The 19,368-nt window shown below is 34.1% G+C and overlaps 1 protein-coding gene across 8 annotated transcripts in view; it reads right to left on the bottom strand.

Moving 5' to 3' along the window:
- Window positions 1–19,368, bottom strand: part of LOC101890536 (poly(rC)-binding protein 3) — a 211,974-nt gene that overhangs the window by 17,004 nt on the left and 175,602 nt on the right. For 5 of the 8 annotated variants that reach the window (XM_020036337.2, XM_020036334.2, XM_059129211.1 and 2 more), the window contains exons 3-8: window positions 7,274–7,330; window positions 7,084–7,200; window positions 6,915–7,011; window positions 6,656–6,819; window positions 6,472–6,591; window positions 2,596–2,733 (exon numbers count right to left, since the gene is read on the bottom strand). In XM_020036337.2, coding sequence (XP_019891896.1) covers window positions 2,596–2,733; window positions 6,472–6,591; window positions 6,656–6,819; window positions 6,915–7,011; window positions 7,084–7,200; window positions 7,274–7,330 — 693 coding nt within the window. The remainder of the gene's footprint in view (window positions 1–2,595; window positions 2,734–6,471; window positions 6,592–6,655; window positions 6,820–6,914; window positions 7,012–7,083; window positions 7,201–7,273; window positions 7,331–19,368) is intronic. The other 3 variants (XM_020036338.2, XM_020036336.2, XM_059129212.1) reach the window with 1 other exon arrangement.

The following is a 19,368-nucleotide window of genomic DNA, read 5'->3' on the forward strand; positions in this document are numbered from 1 at the left end:
ATTATTGTCGGTTATCGGAGGATAGTTAAATATGTTTTATTTACATAATATTTGTGGATCACGTATAGGTTCAACATGTAAGATTACAGAAAAATTACGTTTAGTCTGGAGCGAAATGCAAAAGGGACTTTTCTAGATATAATTAATATTGTTAACAATTTGAGGAACTGTTAATAAATCCTAATATTGTTACCATAAAACGAGATTTATGCGAAGGCTAAATGTGCCACCGCAGCCAATAAACAAAACACTATAAAAAATATATCGTATTTGTTATATATATCTAAAATATATTTCATAAAAACATGTAATTGGCTTTGAAAACACAGTTTGCTAAAACTTTTCCTGTCAATTTTATTTACTGCTAAGTCTCTACTGGGGGCGCTATCCCCAATGCATTGTTAACGCCCAATTCCTTTCCATTTCTAGCCCAAGGATGAATAAAACGCACATAATGGTCAATGAGGGGAGCGATCGCTTTCTAAGGCAGCCTCGCTTCCCATAACCAATAAAAATGCAAGTTACGTAAAAATTATTTTGTGACTTTTAAAAGCTACAATTGTTTTTAAGGGACGTTAATTAATCAAAAATATATTTTCTCGATATTATTTCAACCACGTTTTACCTTCAAATTTAAGAACACTCTATCTTCATAGAAACAAAGACAAATCAGAAAGCAAAATGTAAACAAACTTTCAGAACATAACATTAAACATTTGTTAAAGAAATTATAATGAAATCAAAAATCTGTGTATATTTCGAAACTGTTTGTGTTGTGTGCTGTTGAAAGTGTTTAAGAGCTGAAGTCATTTTTACGTATTTTTAGTTTTTGGATAAAATAGTGGGTTACCGTAAACACATCGATCGTAGGTATTTGAAAATTACGAATATAACATTTAAAAATTTACACAAATACATATAGATACATACAAAGTTCAAAATTAAGGACGTGGATTGGGGTGATAGATTTTTGATAGAAATAGCTTCAGCTGCAACTAGACAAGGGACTGTGGGAGATAGTTTTTAGCACCAGATATATGAAAAATATAGAGAAGGTCGAGCAGACAAAGGAAAGCTATTCAAGGGCCATCTTAAAGGGGATTACGTTTTTACACCAATTACCTACAGCACTCTATATCGAAATTATCGAACGGGAAGGGGAACTAAGTGTACGCATATGTGAGTGTATTCATTACTTCATACGATACTACAAATCAAAATGCAACATGCAAGGGAGACTCAATCAACTAAACATTCTATAAAACAAAATGCAAATGGGATTATCTTATAATATTGTCAGATAGTTTCCGGGGGGTTTAAACAAGTCCATCATTTGGTAATATGTATACTAACAGGTATACTATTTTTCTCTAAAAGAAACAAGTTTGTTTTCAGGCGTTTTTGATCTAGTTCATAAGTTATGTAAATGTGTTGTTAAATTCTAAGCTGACTTCCATGAACCAAAAGAAATCAAGCTACCGCTTACAGTTAAAAGAAGAAATGTATTAGAAAATATATTTCCCTTTATGTTACGTTCATTATTCTAATTATTCAAAAGCTTACTAAGGAGTTTGATTTATATTTATTTATATAAAAGTTTGCTGTGATTTAGTAAAAGAAGTTCTGAAGATAAGATTTAATGAATTTTGAAAAGAAATATAAATGCAAAAATGACCACCATTTATAATTCACTTAAGCCCTTAGTAACGGCAACCATGGAAACCATTTTCTTACAATACTAATATCATTATTAGAGTTTAAGAAAGCGACCCGATTCAACATAATAACAAAATTACACCTGAATCTGGAAATATTGCAAAAAGAAACATTTTTGTTTTCATTAAAATAAAACATCTAGCAAATGAGATGTTTTCCATGACCACCTGACAATGTTGGGTTATTTAAAGATAAACTAACAATGCGTTTCTACTCCTGTTGTTTGCTTGTTTGTACAAAGTTTGCGAAGAACACTTAAGTTATGACCAACCGTTGGACACAACCTTTTTTGCATTTCTATTTCCTAAGACTTGTATATACATATTACAAAAAAGGAAGAACAAGTAACATCAAATGAAACAATAACAACATGTGTAATTTCCTGATGCCATGATGGACCAAAGCATCGACCAGTTGGTGCCGCTTACATACCAACCCAGTACACACAAATGTTTATTGTTGAAAGGGAGGTCGTGGTAAAGGTAAACAATACTAAAACCAAACTACATTTTGTATACAATTTTAATACCACATCAGCAACTTGTTTATACGTGTATACGGAGGGAAGGGAGGGCGTAACGGGCAAAAGGGGCAACAAACATTCAAACTTTTTTCATTACAACTTTAAGGTGGAATTACAGTGAAAAAATGCATGTACAAAGGGTTTTGGGCGGGGGTGGAGTGACCACATAAATAGTGTTCAGGTCGATACGAGGGCGCAGGCTGGACATGAGAGGTGGAGGTGGGCAATTGTTGGAGTAAAGAGGATTGTATATTGTTGTAACGAAGAGAGAAATATAGAAGGCAAGACAAGGGGGGAGTGGATATTAAATAAATGCAATTCAATGCGTTCAAACAATTTCTTCAACCAAAACTCACATCGGGCAATTGCTGTAGGTGATGGTGTGCTGGTACCGCTCCTTGCAAATGTGCGCCCTTTAATAAAGGATCCGTTAAACCCGATATACCAGCATGTAGACCACCGGTAGCCAAAGCAAGTGGAAATACTGGACAGGTCTAAAGAGGTGTATAGTTGTACATATATTTATAGATTGATTTTGAATTTGCAATTAAAATGTGTGTTGTAGAAGATAGATAGAGAAAGAGTAACAGTAGGTTGGATTTTGGTTGGTGTTGTATTAGCAGTGGCAACGGTAGGTGGTGGAAGTGTTTGTGTTGATGTAAAGTTCGTCGTCAGCGTTTTTCAATGGACCAGGATATTAAATAGTTTTCAAATTAACAATTTTAGAATTCCGTTTAAGTTGTGTGTGTGCGTGCGTGTTTTAATACACGTTGTTGTCGTTCGTTGTTTTGTTTTAGTTCAATTTGTTGATCATTGGTGATATTAATGTTGAGTCGTAGTAACAAAATATTGATTATTTTCATTGTTGTTGTTTTTGTAATATGTGTATATGTAGAGTTTTCAATTGAAGTTGGACAAATAAATAAAAGTAGAAGAAACAAATAAAACAAAATAGCATGTAAATAAAAGTTTTGCTTTGAATATGTAACATTTTTTAGAATAAAATTTACAATAAAAAGCTCGAATTACGAACTCCAGCAAATAAAACAATGGGGGTAACACAATGGTTTGTTAAAGCATTTTGTTTTTTGCCAGTTGAAACCACAAATTGATTCATGTGCACAACTATGTCTAATAAATGGTCTCAAAAGTTTTGAACGATTGTTGTGTAACAACAATTTGTGAAAATGTTTGCAAATACACAACAATAGATTGTATACAGAGAACTAATCATTTCTTTTTAATTATGTGAGAAATAAATGTTTTTTTAATTGGCATGGTTTTTAATCAAGTTGTGTCATTTAATAACTGCAACTACAGTAGTAATTTCTTTTCCATGAGTTTAACGAAATGTCAACAACAATGGGGATGTAAAATTATATCGATGGACGGTAGGTGGTTTCTCACAAGAGGTCAGGATAAAAATTAACCACTAAAATAATGAACCGAAGGTGATACACCACAAGTGACACATACTACACGTGCCCTGGGCAAAGAATAATTTCACATTTTTAGGCGGTTTTGTTTGCTTTCAAAACATATGCTTCTTGCCACTCAAGAGGAATGGTTCTGAAATTGTGATTTTTGTTGCATTTGTAATGATTAATAAAGATTATGCGATATGTGTTTTGGATTTTCGGTTAAATTATTTATGTATTGGCGAGGGGTTATAAGAGCATAAATAGAGAGAGAGATAGAACGTTTTATATAATATTCAATACAGTAAAAATATAGAGTGATGTGAGGGCTCGGGCAGAGGGATTTGAACTGAGACGTTTTGATTTTAGAGTAATATACACAAAATTAACGTTGATAAAACTAATAGGTTGCATAGTTTAGTTTTTGGTTTCTTTGTGGAATTTGCAGAGTAAAGGGCATGATTCAATTATGCTATGAGGAAAGCACTAGTCTGATTTCACAAAAATGTTTTTAACCAAATACACAAGTAGAAATTCATGTCTCAAAACTAAAAATAAAAGAAATCCTCCGACAATGGTACTTCGGCTAATTGATGTGACAAAGATCAAAGGCCTTCACCATGGTACAGGTGACAAAACCAATGTTGCCACAAGCACATTCTCCAGTCGACACCAATCTTCCGCAATACCAAATTCGTGCTACAGTTATCTATTTTTTATTGACATTTAATTATAATTTTGTTTACATCCGATTATTGTTGCCTTTTGTAAATCTATGTTTTATGAACGAGAAATAGTGGTATTGGTGGTGGCGGTGTTCTTGATAATAAGTAGTATTGGTAAGTATGAAATTTACAAAACTAAAATTTGTTGTAACGAAATGTACCATACTTCGAAAACATTAATTGTAAGATTGTTTGATATTTTTGTTTAATTTCTTAAATGTGATAGAGAGAAAGAAAGAGAAGGGGCTTACATACGAAAACGAATGGGGAAAATTAAATATGTCTTCACATACGCTTTATTATATTTCTGATTTTAGTTATTATACTGAACTTGGTTGTTTGGAAGTGGAGGCGGATGGATGGTGGTTGTGGAAGTGGTTTCACAGAGATTATTATTTTTTAATTTGCTAAATGTTGGAGAAATTTAGGTTTAATTTGTATTTTTGTTTTATTTTATTTTTTTTTAATACAAACTTAATATTTTTAAGTGTAAAACTTTTAGTAAACCTACGTTTAGCAACTGCGCACGAGCCCTCGCATCCTAGCGTTTAAAATGTTGGCCACTTTTATTTTAAAGCCCACAACATATGAAGCTGTCAGTAGTAGTAGTAGTTGAATTGTAGTGATGGTAGTAGTAGTGGAGCCTTAAGACAGTGTGTTTAATCATATTTTTGATTTTGAGTCAAGCCATATGCTCTCACAGCAGATCATGGAACTCAGAATACTGTGCCGTTTTTATAGAGAATAGACCTTGACACGTCATCTTATACATCGGATAATTATTACCCATTAATATCATAAAATACATATTGTTTTCTTATAATCTTGCAAAACTTAACCTAAGAGAAAAAGTGCAGAGAAAATAAAATAAATAAACTCAAAAAATGATCAGTACATCAACGATAACAACAAAACAATTGAAACGAAGATAATAGTTATTTCGTCTAGAAAAAGGATATAAGTTTGGATATCATAAAAAAATATTGTTTATTTAAATAGGGAACGGAGTTGGTGGTTATCTGGTCGCTACAGAGGAAAGCTATACTTGGAGCTATTAGTTTCTACGTTGTCATTGATTAAGTACGGAACATATTTTCCATAATGTTTGTATGTGTATGACGGAGCTATCAAATGGTCACAAAGCGTTTTTAGAAAAATATTTCTTGGCTTTCCAAAGCGCCAACAGAAGTTCTAAGATTTTACACGCCTCTAAGAAGTGCTCATCTGAAGTTAAATGTAAACATTTGTATTTATTTATTTTTTTCACTTCTTTTTGTTCTGGCGCCCAGGATAAATCACAACGTTTCATTAGATATGCTGCAAGAATCCATTTTTCTATATTTTTTGTTTTAAATTCCGACACAAATTTTCTTTAAAGGTGCCATAAAGAAAGAAAACAAAACCAAAATGGTGTTGCTAAAACTTTTGCATAAAGCTATTCTTCGTTACCATGAACAAGTTTGTCATGATTATACATTCTATATACCCAAGTATATATTTGTATTAAATATGCATATAACTACATTAAAGAACACTTTGTGATAGTTGATAAAACTCATGAACGGATCTGTGCGAGAAGGGCTATAGGTAGACAACTCAACACTGGTTTTCGAGGGAAGAAGAAATGGGTCCGAGAGAAAAGAAACAACAAGGAGTAGAATAAAAATTGTTTCCATCACACATAAGCAACGAAACCTTCGAAGGGGGAGCAACGAGAGACAAAGGAGTTGTGGCACTATTAAAGTAGCGGTGAAAGAATATAGGACGAAAGAAAATGTATACCATTCATAAAAAAATTATAGAGGTATATGCGGTACGGATAGGGGGAGGTGGAAATACAGAAATTAAAATGTCGTTATACGCAACACAAACGTTAGTCGAGAAAAAAAGGGAAGGTGTAGAGCATGGAAAAGGTGTTGTAAATAGGAATGTTGAAGGCATCTTGTACAAAATAAAGCAAACGTGGTGGGCAAAATAGTAGTTCTTTGCTTGGTTGGTAGTGGATGATGGTAAAAAGATTTGACTATTTTTTGACTGACAGACTGGAAAACAGGTTAAGGAGGATGGTAGAAAATACATGATAAATTACCTCTTGTGCGGGAACAGCGTAATTGCCCTGAATGGTAAAAGCTTGTCCATTAGCCAAGATGACGGGTCCGGACACTTGTGGTTTTGGCCTATAAGGGATGGTGGCACCTCTTGGAGGTGACTGTAATTATAAAATGAATATATTTATGTTGTTGTGAAGGAAGAATAATCAAACACACACATACCTCTAGCATAACAAGACAAATCTGATAGATGCACTGGGTAATTTGTTCGGCTGTGCCACTTAGAGTAACGGCACGTTCAGTAGAATTTGGCAACATTTCACTGGCCACCTGAATGGAGCAGCCTGTTGTCTGGCGTATTTCCTTTATTTTCGAACCACTTTTGCCTGCAGAAAAAAATAAAAAAAACAAAAAAAAAAACAATTAAGTTAATTAAGAATCAAGTTGTAGTTGTGTGGACTTTGTTTCGTTATGATCATACCAATTAACGATCCACATTGACTGGCAGGCACAATCAAACGAATTGGTATTTGTGTTTTACCACCTTTATTAACATCATTATTGAACTGCGAGCACCACTGGTGTGAGGAATAAAAGAAAATTGTTAATTTTTCTTGATGACATTCGATGTTTTGCTTCATTGTACTAACCTCTTCGAATTTCTTTGTAATTAAGGTAAATGCCGAATAAATTGCACTGGTTGTACCAGACACCGTGACAATACGTTCCGGACATGAACCATCCGATATATTAATTTTGGCTCCAGACTGTGGATACATTTAAAAATTCATTCCAAGTTAGAAAACGTATGATTAATATACAAATTCCAAATAAGCTTACCTCTTCTCTAAATCTATTAACAATTTCACCCTTTTTGCCGATAATACTGCCAACTTCCTGCAAAGATACAAACAAAAAGATCACAATAAATAAATTGTTAAGTTGTTAAGAAACAGAAAAGAAATGAATTAGAGTTTACTTTAATCAAAGACCATGCCAAAATTTTGGAATGTAGCTAGTGTAACAATTTGTGTAATTGATATGTTAAACCGTTATGCCTGAAAGTATGCTCCAAAAATCCATATTTTTTAAATTTACAAAAATATTTTGTTGAATATATGAATAGAATAGAAGTTTTAATGTCTTGAATTTTTATGTCCACATTTTATATTTAATATTACATGAATTTCAACCACGCAGTGCACAGGACATGTTATTTATTCTTGGTAAAGGTCAGTTTCCACGTCGTATAAGAGTAAAGAGATGTAAAGTGATTTTTTAATTTTTTTTACAATTAACATTTTTGTAGCAGATTTAAGCACGCCCAACAATTTTTAAACTTAAACAAAATGCTATACTGTATAAAATATATATTGTATAATGTTTGATAATATACAGATATTATATTTAAATAACACTCATTTAATGAATACATCAATATAAAGCGTCTCCTTCCAGATAACAAATTGTGTAGCTTTACATATTCTTCCTACATGTGTATCCTAACCTTAAGTAATTTTTATGTGATGTGGAATTAAAGTTTCTTTCCCTCTCGACCTTTATTTTTCTTATCACTCAATTATAGAAGTAACCTCTTCAAGACACTGATAACGAATTTCAAAGAAATCACAAAATTATAATAACTTGAACTTTGATATGGGCAAAATGGGCCTCACGAAGTTACTGTTTTTGACCTTATGCCGATCTATACGATCTATCCATATTTATTGGTCTGGTGATTTTGCACATTAATATATTTCTTTGCACAAAAGTTAAGAAGAGAAAAAAACAAGAATTTATTGTAAGTACTGGTGGATTTCGTGTACAAAACAACAAAACCATCGGTTGGAATAACAACAATATTACAAAAACTAAAAGAATTTACGGCAATATTAGAATTTGCTTGAGTCACTTGCAAAGCCTGTGCACTCTTATTCGAGTAGCATAGAAGAGTATAGGTACTCGATTTAATTTTTTTTACTCGCAGGAATGCTCCCCAGTTTTACTTTCTTCTCGAATTCGTGGTAGCATTTTGAAGCTCTGGTTTTAGTACGCAATACTATTTAACAAAGGACACTTTTGGATAACTACTTATTTCGAACGATATCCCCTTGTTAAAATAATGAGTTGGGCGGAACCATATTTGTCGTTAATATTTTTTCTTTATGAGCAAACTTTCTGGTGTAAAGGGGTGCTCCAAATTGAAGTACATGTTTTTAACGTTTTAACAGCGGTTATATTCCATTCGGATGTAATTTGTTATTCTGTTTTCATTATAGTAGTAGGGGCAACTTCACATGAAAAATAGTTAACATTTATCCATATTTTGATAAAATCCATATGCAGGGTGAGATGAAAAAACTCCAATTAACTTCAGACTGCTGTCTTTTCTAAGCCACTCGTCCGACAGCTGTTAAAATTATTCCAGCGACAGCACAATATATATTGTTTACAAGCGTACAAAAACATTTTGTTGAGAATTTTCCAGAAAAAAAGTTATTCGTGATGGAATTCAAGCGTGATAGTGCGATTTCTTTATATTTCGCTTGAAAACCACAAGTGGTTATAGTTAGAGCACTCCATCATTTAAATGTGAATAAATCTTTTGTGTCTCGTAAAATCGCTCGTTACCGTGATACTGGTAGCGTAGTCCGACGTCGAGCAAGTGCACGGAAGAAAACAGCAACATCAGCAGAAATTGATCAAAAAGTAAAGAAGTGACTTGATCGAAACCTGCGTCGCAGTGGCCGAAAAATGGCTCGTGAGATGAACACATCGCAATATTCCATTCGGCAAATATTGAAAAAATGAGCTCGGGGTAAAGCCATTGAATTTTCAAAAAGTGCAAGAACTTACAATGCAACAGAAAGAAAATAGACTCAAAAGAGCTAAAGAAAAGTGGTGAACTTCCGAATTCGGTTTTCTCCGATGAGAAAACATTTGTCGTCCACCAGTTTGCAAACAAACAAAATGATCGTGTTTACTTGCCAAAGAGGTCAGCGGAAAATGTGCACCTTCGGTTGGCCACCAGAACTCAAGCGCCGGCCATGGTGATGTTGTAGGCCGCCATAACAGCCGATGGACGCTCTCCGCTCGTATTAATCGACCGTGGCATCAGAATAAATGCCGAATATTGTCGCAAAAAATATGGAGGGTGTATTAAGGCCTTGGGCACGCAAACATTTTGGCCGCAGACCTTGGACATTCCAACAGGACTCAGCACCATCGCACTCAGCACGCGCCACCCAAGAATGGTTACAAAATTATGTTCCCGCTTCATTTCCAGTGCACAATGGCCACCAAAATCTCCGGATACCAATCCGTTGGACTACTGTGTCTGGAGTATTTTCGAAAGCAAGGTTGGCACTAACAAATACGAAAGTGCCGATCACCTTAAGCAAGCGCTTCGCCAAACCAAACAAACAAGAGATTGCAAAACATGGATGGTCCAAAAAAGATGTTTTAATAAAAAGATCAGTAATCTTATATTACTAATTTTTTAATGTCAAAAAGTTTAACTTATGGTACGTAATTATTGTTATACCTGTGTTCAATTCCTAGGCTCACTCGAGGTTATAATTACATTCCCATCAACATTGAGGAAATTCATATGAATGTAAAGATTTACTTCACACAGAATTTTCTTCATAATCTACGCATAAAAATTAATAAAATCGTGGGAACACACAACTAATATGGAAATCTGCAATTTTATGTTCTGAAATTTAGTTTTTTTTTTTTTTCAATATGTTTTTGCTGCTACTGGTTGCAGTCACGGCAAAAATTTCACATCATTACAAGATGAAGTACTGTGAACAGTTGCTTGTGCGCTCTCTCTCTCTCTCCCTATATCTTGCTGCAGTCATTTGACAGTGACACATGGCGATGCATTTGTCTAGTGGCGTGGTGTGGTGTGGTGTTGTTATTGTTGTTCAAGACGACAAACACAATTGCCAACAACAATTGCCTTCATACGAGGTACATGTGTCGTTAATCTGCTGTTGCAACAATTGCAACGCGAATAAATCATTATCATTATTTTCTTTTTTGGATAAATGACATTTGTTGCCACCACTCATACCTTTGCACAGTGGTGTGGTTAGTAAACGAATATTGATACTATCGGATGAGAAAGGGGTGGATCTTGATTCTACTAGATCTAATAACATTTTTCTTATCAACAAGGTGGATTGCTGTTCAAAATCAATTGAAATCTGTCCTTATGTTTGTATTATTTTTTTGTGAATGGGGCCAAAATTGGATATTTCCTGTTTCAAGATTTGTGGTAATTACCCTGCGGTACTTTTCTCAACCGGTTGTAAAATAGTTAGTTTTAAAAGCATTATTCCACAACTAACTACAAACTGGTTGTAGAATAATGCATTTATGAATTAACAATAAAATTCGCCAAACTTTTTTAATCTTTCCATTTTTTACAGAAAAAAATATTTTTAACTGTCTATAAAAAACCGTCCATAAGTAATAAGTTTATAGTTAGTTAAAAGTAACTGACTACAAGTCGGCCGAAAATAGCTAGTTTATAATCAGTTTAAAAGTAATGCAGGATGGACAATGTCCAACCCAATATTCATATAAAACTATAGAAAAAATACAGACTTTTTTACGAATTTCGGATTAAACATCTGAAAATGTTCAGAATTTCGAATCTAACATTCGACATTTTTCCGAATTCCAAATCTTTTAATCTAATCTAATTTTTCTCGATTTTCGGGTAAAACAATAGAACAAATACATTTTTTTTCGGAATTTCGCATTAAACATCCAACAATTTTGCGTATTTCTTTTCAAACAACTTGTGCAGAGTTCTTTTCCGAATTCGGACAAAAATTGGAAAAAATGTTAGCTGGGTATTGTTTTGTTTGCAAATATGTCACTGTGTCTGACAAATGCACCAAGTGCAAGCAAAAGAACATCAAAAAATAAAATCGGAGACAAATGTTGGTGTGACAAAAAAGAATTAATATAATTTAACTGAAAGCCATACATACAACTGCATATAGATGCCATATTGTAAAAGGCGATATTTTCAAAGAAAAATCATCATCACACAACGACAGCGGATAAAAACACATAAATATGTACAAGTCTTTGTGTGGCGCGGCCAAATGATCGACAGAAAAATGTACTGAAAGGCCATCAGAGAGGTAAGGAAGACGGCAACACACAGACAGGCAGAAAAAGCAATGCAAATTGAATTTCAACTGATTAAGAACAACAAGTGCAGCTCAAAGGCAGAACACACATACATACTTGCATGCATGTATCGTATATATATCGAAACTAGTAGTTCACATCGTTGTTTTTGTTCTGGTCTTTGCTTATCGGCAAGATGCACACATTGATACAAACCTCTAGTCGTTGCAGACGTAAGAGTTGCAAGCAATTGCATTCTGCCACAAAAAAAAATGAAACAAAATCACTTAACGACGACGTTCCGTCCCTCTGCTTCAGCGTAAGTTTTTTTTTTGGAATGAAGGTGTGAGGCAGAGGGGACGACCTCCTGCCCAAACCTCCCGCCCACCGTATATTGCAAAACCGGGTGACAAAAAAAAAAAAAAACAAAAAAAAGTCATTGCTTCATTACGGACCCCCTGGTATGCATGTGGCGGGAATAAAAGAACATTGCATTGTCACCATAATAGAATTATGATTTTGTATTTGTATCTGTGATTTTTTGTACTCCAATCTCCGTCACCTTCCCCAGTTTTTTGTAAGCATGTGTCAGTCTATGTTTTTCTTCTTCATTTGCACAAATGCACTTCTTGAAATCATTCGTTCAAGGTTTAATGGTGTGTGAAATTTTTTAAAAATTATGAAAATGCCACAACATCCATGCATCAGAGACCTAATCAGAAAATCAAAATTTATATTGGCAAAGTTCATAATAAATCAGTTGAGAGGTGACAGATTTTAAAATATTATTCATACATCACAGAAATGTTTTATGAAAAATGCGGCAACAGTGAGGACAGTGGGGAAAAACATGAAATTACTCAGAAACCAATAAGGAAAATAAAAATCGGGCGGAGCGACTTTATGATACCCATCACCACTGTCAATATTTAAAAGAATTTGTTCAATTTTAGTAGTATTGGTAATTTAAGAAGTAATTGCCTATTACGGTAGATTTAGATTTCATATGTTACTTTCACAACCGATTTCGAATTTAAACCTCTTTATTAAATTTGAAATCTATTCTTTATCATTTCCCACTAAGCCAAACGCATGTTATGACTCTAAAGAAGCTTAAATATAAAATCAGATAAGACAAATTAATTAAACAAACGTGCGGTCATGGATGTACAATATAAGAGTCAACTAATTGACTGACTGACTGACTGAATGATTGAGTGACTGACTTAACGATTCAGCAACGCCCAGACTAAACAGATGGTACCCTTTGTATATGGGGAAGCAGTAGAGCTAGAATTTGGAATGAGGGTCACTGAGAAAGTCTATGATAAATGTACCAAAGGGTTTTTCAAAATTCGCACTAAAAGTGTACGAAAAGTACTATATTTGGTACCATTTCGTATCATGTGAACGGAATTTGGTAGGAGAATCGAGGTTAAGGAGTAGAGTCAATGTGAGGAAGTAGTTTTGGAAGTGTGACATATGTATACGAAAAGTACTAAACGGTACTAAATTTAGTGCAATTTAATTTGAGGGAATAAATGGAGCTGGAATCCTGAAATTTCAAACTAACATTGCTGGCGGTGTGTAGGATTGTGATATGGAAGATGTTTTCGAAATTTGCAGTTATGTGCGCGAAAAGTACTAAATTTTGTACAATTTCGATTTGGGTAAACCGATACAGATGGAATTCTGAAATTACTCTTGCATTCAGTAGGAGTGTAGGACTGTTGTACGTAGGAAGCTTTGGAAATTCGTATTTATGTACGATATTTGGTACAAATTGGAATTGTGATGAACCGATGGAGCTGGAATTCTGAAATTTGGTATGAAAGTCACAGATGGAGTGCATGATAGATGCACCAAAGCCTTATTGATATTGATAAGGGTGTTTTTTGAAATGTGTATTAAGTTTCGAACTTTACAAAATGGTTCTAGATTTGAAACAGATTGGTTTAGGGTGAAGACACTCTTAGGAACCTTTCTGTAAAGGTAAAACAGAGGACATTGCTGGCGTACAAAATTTTCGTCCTCCAAATTTAGAATTTCTTCTCAACTCTTACGCAGGAACATATTTGTCCAGTCCAATCCAAAAGCCCAGATAAATTCGAATCATTCAATATTAAAATAAATTGTTAACAACGTTTGCTTACAAAAATTGTTTTCTTGTTGTTTTTATCTACTTTAAAGTTGAGAATTTTAAATGTGTGTGTTGTTTTTTTTTTTTAAATTTTGAATTTACTCAAAAATATGAAAGTCTTATTTGAAATTGTATTATTCTTTTTATCTGAGACCCTTTAAGTATAATAAAGTGTAATAAAAAGAGCAGCTTAAAATTCAATGTGTATTTCCGTCCGTCTGTTAAATAAAGATATAGCTCAAAGGCATTCATATGAATCCTTGAAAGTTTTGTATGGACAATGGAATATAAATCGGCTTGGCTCCCACTGAAGGATACTTTCCCAAATTCCAACCACATTCGGTGTAATTTAATAACTCTCTATTAAAACTGTTTTGGTAGAATTTGGCAACAAACCTCACGAGATTTTGTTGGGGTCTTAAAGTGGCCGGTTTTAGGACGAAAACTAGTAGTAGGAATCCGACTCTGGATATATTTCCTATTAGTTACATAATTATTGAACTTTTTGCTGGGGAGTTAATGTGTTTTTTTATGTTGATTAAAAAACCAAAATATACCTCCCCTCTTTTCTGTATATGCTGTTTAGTGGAAGTTCATAATGGGAGGTATATTTCAATTTGAACATCCATTTTAACAAAATTTTACAGGCGTATTTTGAGGATTAAAGGATAGATAGATATAATGTCGGAAACCCACATATGTATACAATATAAATATTTTTAAGAAGCTGATCAAAATATATAATCTATAATCTCTATAATCAGATAGCTCTAAAAACCAACAGTTTGAACGATAGTTGTGAAATTACTAAACACCTAAATTCAGTGTCCAAGGTTAACTTCTGCGATGTAAAAAAAATATAAAATAAAATCGCGAAACATTTTGCAATTTTTCAAGTACTCCTTACTCTGGACTTACTGCTGACATTTCCATGTTAATTACATGAAAATTGAATTATTCGTACAGTTTTGTTAATTAGTTTCTGTCGAGCACAATGCCATGTTTCGTTAGAAGAAAATAAAAACAACAAGCGCCTCAGCAGAACGATGATGAAAATTGCACTCGAAGATTAAATGAAGACGAAGTTTGTGCTGAACTTTTGACTTTGCCTCAAATTGAAACAAATAGTGAATAAAAATATTTCATTGTTTGCCTTCAGTACACTTTTTACTAACTATAACTGAAGTACTGAGTGACTGAGCGACCACCCGTCAACCCACCAGACAGACCAGCTCATAAGAATAGACGAAGACGACAATGTGTTGTTTGTGTCGGCAATAGTTTCAATTCAATTTGAATGCCTGTGGCTGGATTTGTCACCGTTCCCGTTCATGTCATGGCACTATATCCATTGTTCAAGTAACAATAGTCTGAAATCTTTAAGTGTATTTTTTTAGGAACTCCTCATGGCTACTGTAAAAGGAATGAAAAAAAAAACTTAAAAACCAATTCAAAATTTAAAATTAATACACGTACAGTAAATGTTAAAAAAATCTGATGATTAATAAATATTTTGGCCACAAACTAAGCATCGACGCATTTTTGAGCAATCTTAAATGTTAAAAACCCTGTTATTAAAAGCGTGCAGCATCTTATATAATTTTGTTTAAATAGAGAACATTGTAGTTAAAATAAGCCTAGCTAGCTTTAAGTCGGCTAAATTCCGACCTTTCACGGAAATCAAGAAACAGAATTTGCCTTTTCGTCGATCTTCTAACCCATTATTGCAAAATTTTAACATTTTCTTTCGATTGACATTTTATTCGTGGTTCCGAGTCTCAAGATTGCATACGCCAGCAACAATTTTGTTATGCAAATATTTCGAAAATAATAAAAACAGCAACAGAAATTATTTCTAAAATTAAAATTGATAATCTGCTATGGGTTAAAATGCCAAAATATTTACATGAAAAACAAATATGTACGTGGCAAGAAGAACACAATTTTAATATTAATTAAAATCAAAATTGTGTTCTAATTTATAATAACAAGAAGACAAGATGTAAAACTGTTTCGCAAAAGAAGAAAAACAAATGAAACAAAAATATAAAAAATTGCAATCTGATTTGTGCATGCATGCCCATTTAATTCAGTGTGACATGTACAGATTGTAACACAATGGGAGCCAAATTGTTATCAAACGCAAAAGCAGAAGCAAAAGTTTCGACGACTTTTGTCAATCCCAACGGGAAGCCAGTATCTTACTTATCCGAGTTTCAGTAATGTTCTGACATTGACTTTTCCATCACAGATTCCAATACAGATTGGTGCACAATGAGGGGAGGTCAAAGTCTTAGAAAAAAACCAATATTACCCACCACAAATTTGAGAACAACAAAAGCAGAATATATTATTAGAAGGTAATGAGCACAACCGATTATTTGCATTACCAGAAGGGTAACAAGATTACAGGGTAGAACACTTATTTTGCACATTACAGGGTGAGTCATTTCTAAGATACTCGTCCGACAGCTGTTAAATTTATTTTAGTGACAACTCGTTATATCGTTTACAAGTGTACAAAAGCATTTTTGTGAGAATTTTCCAGAAAAAAAGTTATTTGTGATGGAATCCAAGCGTGATAGTGTGATTTCTTTATATTTGGCTGCAAAACCACATGTGGCTATTGTTGGAGCACTCTAGCATTTATTTTGTGTCTCGTACCATCGCTCGTTTCCGTGATACTGGTAGCGTAGCCCGACGTCAAGGAAGTGGACGAAACAAAAAACAGCAACATCAGCAGAAATGGTTTGAAAAGTAAAGATGCGACTTGATCGACACCCGCGTCGCAGTGGCCGAAAAATGGCTCGTGAGCTGAACATATCGCAATATTCCATTCGGCAAATATTGAAAAATGAGCTCGGGGTAAAGCCATTTAAATTCAACAGAAAATAGACTCAAAAGAGCTAAGCGTTGCTTCGCTTGGCCAAAAGTGGTGAACTGCTGAATTTGGTTTTCTCCAATGAGAAAACATTCGTTGTCCAGCAGTTTGTAAACAAACAAAATGATCGTGTTTACTTGTCAGAGAGGTCAGCTGAAAATGTGCAACTTAGTATCGCTCTCCGCTCGTATTAATCGACCGTGGCATTAGAATAAATGCCAAATATTATCACGAAAATATTTGGAGAGTGTATTCTTGGGCACGCAAACATTTTGGCCGCAGACCTTGGACATTCCAACTGGACTCAGCACCATCGCACTCAACACGCACCATCCAAGAATGGTTAAAAAATGTGGTTCCTCGCTTCATTTCCAGCGCACAATGGCCACCAAAATCTCTGCATACAAATCCGTTGGACTATTGTGTCTGGAGTATTTTGGAAAGCAAGGTTCGCACTAAAAAATACCAAAGTGTCGATCACCTCAAGCAAGCGCTGCGCCAGGAATGGGCCAAAATACCACAGAGCAACATTCGGGCAGCGAGTGACGGATTCATTGGCCGTCTAAAGGCCATAATTCGTGCCAAGGATGACTACTTCGAACAAATCTAAATTTATTCTAAAATTTGATGCTTTTTGTTCGACATTTTTTGCTTTCATTCAATAAAATTTAAAAAAAATTTAAAAATCATGGCGTCTCACTTTGTTGCAGTTTTTTTTTATCTCACATTGTAGATAACAGCTTCTGACAACTTCCCAACAAAATTAAAAAATGTTATTTTCCAACTACTTTATTTGTATTAAATGTAGGATCTACAGCATGGGTCCAATTCTTTTAATATCTGTTGGCAAGTAATCAACACTTTAAATAAAAGAGCTGCCGTATGAGACTTCTGACTTCTGATATAGGTGCAAAATTAACCCATTTTTTGTCTACATTCCAAATTACGGATATGGGACTAAAATTTTCCAATTTCGGTTCAAAATTTGTAAATCTGATAGTTAACGAGGATAGCGCTCGAATTCATCCTACAAACGCCCTAGTGTATATATTCTATAGGTTATCCGCATACTCTTCTTCCCCCGATAGATAGCTCAATACTATATCTTTATATAGATCAGAGGTCGTCGGTTAAACCGATTGACTTTATTCTGTTTTTTTTTTGCCTGCCAACTGTAAGTGTAGTAAAAAATTACCTTTTAAATTTGTTAACAAAAAAATAAATTACCTTTAAATTTTGTTGATACCAGAGATAGTTTTTACATTACCTAATAATGAGATATTCGACTGATGTAATTCCCAAAATTTTCCACTCCCGAGGAAATTTATTTTGTTTATTTTGTGGGTTAATCATTTTAATATTTAATTCATGTATTGCCGTTGAAAAATAATTAAAGTCGACTTCTCATGATCCTCAGTGTGGTTACCCTTAATATCACATACTCGTACAATAACACTCAATATGGTATTTGCTTATGGCAGGAACAGCAAAATCATTAGATTCCTCGTCAAAAGTTTAATTAAGGGCTACAAGTTTGTGTGATTAACCAAAAAACCCTGTTGTTCGTCTATGGTGTCATCATCATCATCAAAAAAAAAAAAAAAAAAACGAGGAAAAAAAAAAACAAAGATTGCTGTTCACTCGGTTCATTTGTTAGTTTGTTCATATTTATCTTAATGTACATCGGCAGGTGGATTTACGACAATGCAGGCAGGCAAAACGTCAAGAAGAAACACAATTTGGTTTTTTTTTTACAAAAATTTGTCAATGACGTTTTTAGTACAAACAGGGAGGCGACAAACGAAATATTCACCGTAATTTGTGGTTGCAAAAATGAAATCGTGTGATTGGTCCCAGGGGAAACCACAACAATCTCAAAAATGTATAGTGAAAAAACAACTGAGTGCAAATAGAATGTGAAATGAGTTTCTCCCGGCTTCCATAATTTCAGACTATGGGAATCTCAAAATATAAAAATTAAAAAAAAAAACACACACATACACACTTGCATACAAATCCTTTGAGAGACAACTATAATTACAAAAATGCAGCCATAAAATTACACGAAGCGTAAAAATTGGCAAAATAACATAAAATAGTTTTTACACAAAGTTTTCTTTTTTTTACAAGAGACATCTATGCCAGCAGCCATGTCATGCCAAGACGCCAGAACGCTTTAATTTCTGGCGTACACACACACTCATACCCATATGGTTAAATATGCATCGTCTATGATGATGAGATGTGGATGGATGAACAGGCGGGCGATCGGTTGGACGAACGGATGCACGGTCGTTCCTCCTATCAACCATTCATTGTAAAATCTATCTGAAACGGACCTACAATACCCCCAATGAATCGGTTTGTTTGCCGGGATGTCGACAACTTAAGCGGTAGATACTTATTTGCCCATTATAAATTAAGGAGAACCAGCAACAACAACGGTGCACTTTTTGGCATTAACTCAAAAAAATCGGAGGGTAAAAATATCGATGGCAAGCTAAGGAGATGATGTTGGTGGCGGCAGGGGCTGTGGACGCGGCCATAGACACAACAACTAACGTGATTAAAAGAACAAATAAATTAAATTACAAAATAAATGGAATCGAAAGAATGAAAAAAAAAAAAACAGTTTGTGTCGGCTATAGGCGCAATTTAAATCTAATATTTGCCGGATATAAGAATTTGTGTATCGGAAATGTGGAAATATCTCTTAAAGTGTCAATTCATGGTAGAAATAAAATTTAAATTTGATTTCTA

Source organism: Musca domestica, unplaced genomic scaffold, assembly GCF_030504385.1.
Source record: "Musca domestica strain aabys unplaced genomic scaffold, Musca_domestica.polishedcontigs.V.1.1 6, whole genome shotgun sequence".
Classification (NCBI taxonomy): domain Eukaryota; kingdom Metazoa; phylum Arthropoda; class Insecta; order Diptera; family Muscidae; genus Musca; species Musca domestica.